Raw genomic sequence first — 4243 nt, 5'->3', positions numbered from 1 at the left:
ATGAAGCCAGTTTCTTTTGCCAATGCACTGTATCTCCTCTTGCCCGTACTGGCCAGTGCAATGCCAGCCCCGATCACAGGACGAGATATCCATTCGAGGGGCACGAGCATCACGGCCCAGCAAATCATAGCCATCGCACCAGGTGCCGCGCAATCCTGCGCAAGTCGCGCTGATAAGAATGCTCCTACCGAGTGCGCCGATGCTGAACAAGCGGCCACCAATATCGCCAAGTCGTTTGAGAAGTACCAGGTCACCAGTCCGGCTGAGCAGGCGGCGGTGATTAGTCTGTTGGCTTTGGAGAGCGTCGAGTTCCTATATAATAGAAATAAAGTTCCTGGTGTAGCAGGACAAGGAAGTAAGTACAACCCCCAGTCAGCCCCCTGTGGGGAGAAGTCACTGACATGGCATCCACGATTAGCCCGGAATATGCAGTCACCCGCCTTCAACTCCAAATATGCAAATTCACTTAACGTCGCTGTGTCCAGCGATGCGGCCCAGACCCTGGACAAGTTGGTTGAGAATCTGGAGTGGGATTTCGGCTCTGGAGCCTGGTTCCTCACCACGCAATGCTCGGCAGATGTGCGCAGTGCGTTGCAGGCCGGCTCAGAGGCGGGCTGGCAGCGCTATATCACCGAGTGTGTGCAGACTCAAGTGACCAATCAGCGGAAGGAATACTGGCAGAAAGCAGTGAAAGCGCTGGGTGTGCAGTCCTCTTGAGTCCAATTGATGGGTGTTTTTGAAAACTGCACTGCTGGACAGTGTCCTCAGAACCATCCCGCACTTCCAATTTCTCATGCTTTCCTTTCGCCCTGGGTTGTTACTTTGGTAGGAGTCATTATTCATGGTCGTCAATTGATTCTATTTTCTTCTTAACGTTTGCACCATCATAACTTCGTCTCTTGAGTATTGAAAAGATAATGGCAGCTTGTAACAGGATTTGCCCTTGGCTTTAGTCATCAGAACTCAGAGCTTCTAGTGTAATTTACAGCACACCCTTGGTACTGACAATATCTCCTGCACCGACTTCACCGGCCACCCTCCTGGTGCAAGCTGTGCGAATAGCCACGGCCAAGGCTTTGAACGCACTCTCCGCGCGATGGTGGTCATTGTCGCCGTAGGTGCAGCACACATGAAGAGTCACACCCGCCTCCTGGGCAAAGCTCTGCAGACCGTGTGTGATCATCTCCGTGCTAAGGTCGCCGATCTTTTCGCGACGGAAACCAAGATTGATCACAGCCCAGGGACGGCTGGAGATATCAATGACAGCCCACGAGAGGGCCTCGTCGAGAGGTGCATCGCCGCGACCGAAGCGGGCAATGGACTGACGGGCGCCCAGGGCCTTGGTGAAGGCCGCTCCGAGAGCAAGGAAAGTGTCTTCCGTGGTGTGGTGGTCATCAACTATCGATTCATGAGTCACCAGACTACTACCATAGCCATGTAATAATTCCGATACATACTGTACAGGTCTCCCTTGCTCGGATCGCCAAACTCATGCCGGAATGCTTCGCCAGAGCGTGCAGCATGTGGTCGAGGAAGCCAATTCCCGTGCTCACAGTGATCTGCTGTGTCGCGGTGAACTGCGTCGCATGGTGGGCATCTTTGAGAGGGACAATTCCGTGCTTCGCGGCTTCGGCCTCCTTGGGGTCTTCGGGGGCGGGGAAATGTTCGCTTGGTTCAAAGGGAGGGAGGGCGCCTCCGTCCAAGGAGAGTGAGATCTGAATCTTAGTCTCGTTGGTGATCCTGGTGAGGGACGCTGTACGCTGAGGGAGGGGCATTGTGAAGGAGTGCTGATCGAGGACGGTGTTTGGGGTGTTGGTTCGATAGTTCGAGTAAGGATCTGAACAATGTGATCTTTTTGTTTCTAATCTTGTGTCTAGACCGAAAGCAAACAATGAATAATCATGGACCTGTGATTCGGCTCTTCTTTTCCTTGCAGTTTAATTACTTTCACCGATCGGGGGGGTTTTTTTTTCTTGGGGCGGAGTAAGTCCGATTGTACAGTATCCGTAATACGGGGCCGTATTCTGCGGTACCCGGAAGAACACTTGGTCCGGGTGGGTTCTCTGCGTCATTCCGCGGAGCATTTGCTCTGCATCATCCGTATCGTCTGATCTCTCAGGAAAACGAAAACTCAACACGATTACCAACTACTACACCAACCTCTGTTGCAGGGAAAACTATTGCCCATAGGTTCTGTGTCAAGTATGCCTCCGCCGTCGAATCACCGAAAAGATGTTGAACCCCCCGAGGAAATCACCTCGGAAGCTGTTCGAGGATTCTTGACAGGAGCGTTTCGAGTACGTGCTACATCTTGATTTACAACTTGATCTCTTTCCTGCAGAGTTTATTCGCTCTCAGAGCTTGGATTTTTACTACGGTGGTGATCCTGCACCAGGGATCTCTTGGACCCAGGCTGTAATGCAATCCACTAACGGACTATCGCCCAGTTTGGCTCCGTATCTATCTTAGCGCATATGATCATGATCCTCCCCCACCCTTTCAAGTTCTCTCCCTCCGCAACACCACCTGCACCGTCACAGCCTCAGGCGCAATCCTCTCCCCGACCCGGTCCGTCCATCCTTTCGAAAGACTACCTCCGATCCAGGCTATTCTATCGCCCTCTGGAAGGTTTCTCAGACTGGCTTTCTCCGGCTTCCCGGATCTATCGGGGCTTGACCCCCCAGTACAAGGTTTTTCTCCAGATTGCCGCTATGACTCTAGGAGGCTGTATCTGGGCTGAGAGGAGGGTGAACGACTATATCGATCTCATCCGGAAAACCAAGCGGGCGGAACGATTGGAGGCCCAGAGAGCGGCAAGATATGCGGAATAATGACGGTGCGCTTCCTTTTAACAGACGGAATGAAAAATGGACCTAGTCCTCTGGGAGTCAGCCTCATTGTCAAGCCTATCCTGAGGACTTCTGGGGTTCTAGCGGATATTGTATGAAGTTGGACTTCTTGTTTCTCCACAAGCTCCGATCGGTCAGAAAGCTACGGGGCACCAGTGTTGCGACTCGACTGTCGATCACCATGAAGGATCGTGATCTGGGACGTTGGTGACACAGTCACACAAATGACGCTCGGCTGCGTGCGTGGATGACATGTTACATGAAGACCCGAGAGACTGTGGCGGAGTCGAGACAAGAGGATCTTCCGAAGTGTAGACTGCCGAATCGAACTCTTGTTCCGATAGTGAGTTTGATTAGCATCCATCTGGATCGCCAAGAGACTATGTAATTGTATGCATTATTGGGCGGAAGTATAGCTTTGACTTTTTCTGTACCCACAGTGAACCGGAGCCAACTTCAATTGACGAAATTAAAGTGGGGGTGCCAGGGAAAGCTCAAGGCAAAGGAAGTGTCAAGGCATAGATAGACAGAGAGGCCGAAATTTAAACGACTGCCGCACTAGGGAAACCACCTTTTCTCCGCTCCGTGGTATGTATGTACCGTACTCCGTACATGGGTATTCGTAGAGCTGCTGCAGCCTCACTTGGCGGACGGGTCGAGAACAATGCAGGCAACTGGGGCGAGTGGAGCCTTAGTCGCGAAGGCTTCAGCACCGGTTCGCTGTGACGCGCTGGGGATCGGCTTCTCGAAGACGTCTCAAGGCGGAGGAGGATCGCTGAAAGGCTCCATATCTGGGGCGCGGTGAAACAGGAGAACGATCCAGAATTGAAATGAATGGGAGAGAATCAAGTAAATAAAAATAGATAGGAAGGGCGAGGTGAGCTCCGGAACATCAGGGCAATGAGTTGAGGTACTAGATACAGGATGTGGCATTTGTTTAGGGTCTGCAATGGATTTGACAATGAGCTGAAATCGAAAAGACCTCTTGCATGGATCTCTATGTAGAGAGAGAATGACAGCTGCACCGTTTCTGGGTTGCTTGCCTTTTTTTTTCTACCCGTTTCGTTGAATATATCATATTGTTGTTTCTATCATGAGCTGACTGTATGAGGATGCGCGATGTGATTGGGCGATTCCCCTTTTGTCCCTCACATTCAACCTCAGGCTGAAAAGTACTTTTTTTATTTTCTTTTTTCTTTTTATGGATCCAATTTCCATCCCTTTTCTTTTCTTTTTTTTTTTTTTTCTTTTACCTTGCTCTGCTGTATCTTTTTCTTTTCCCCCTGACTCCATCATTTCTTTTTTATTTTTTTATTTTTGTTTTCTCTTGGGTGGAAGATCAATCTAATAGTAATCAATAATTTCAATTGACCTTAATTTCACTCTAGTCTTTT

The 4243-nt window shown here is 50.4% G+C and overlaps 3 protein-coding genes across 3 annotated transcripts; 2 read left to right on the top strand and 1 right to left on the bottom strand.

Annotated features, from left to right (window-relative positions):
- On the top strand, window positions 1–717 carry ANOM_011595 (uncharacterized protein; the record flags this gene model as incomplete). The annotated part of the gene is made up of 1 exon (XM_015556851.1): window positions 1–717. The coding sequence occupies one exon, from the start codon at window positions 1–3 to the stop codon at window positions 715–717; it is 717 nt and encodes a 238-aa protein (XP_015400977.1).
- Window positions 718–930: 213 nt separating this feature from the next.
- On the bottom strand, window positions 931–1775 carry his3 (imidazoleglycerol-phosphate dehydratase HIS3; the record flags this gene model as incomplete). The annotated part of the gene is made up of 2 exons (XM_015556850.1): window positions 931–1398; window positions 1454–1775. The coding sequence occupies 2 exons, from the start codon at window positions 1773–1775 to the stop codon at window positions 983–985; spliced, it is 738 nt and encodes a 245-aa protein (XP_015400978.1). The 3' UTR covers window positions 931–982.
- A 429-nt stretch (window positions 1776–2204) lies between these two features.
- Window positions 2205–2831, top strand: ANOM_011593 (uncharacterized protein; the record flags this gene model as incomplete). Its single annotated transcript, XM_015556849.1, has 2 exons — window positions 2205–2297; window positions 2448–2831. 2 exons carry the CDS (start codon window positions 2205–2207, stop codon window positions 2829–2831), a joined length of 477 nt encoding a protein of 158 aa, XP_015400975.1.
- Window positions 2832–4243: the final 1412 nt, after the last annotated feature.

This window comes from Aspergillus nomiae, assembly GCF_001204775.2.
Source record: "Aspergillus nomiae NRRL 13137 chromosome Unknown contig00719, whole genome shotgun sequence".
NCBI classification, from domain to species: Eukaryota; Fungi; Ascomycota; class Eurotiomycetes; order Eurotiales; family Aspergillaceae; genus Aspergillus; species Aspergillus nomiae.
Note: the sequence above shows the minus strand (reverse complement) of the source record. Positions and strands in the feature narration are given on the sequence as shown.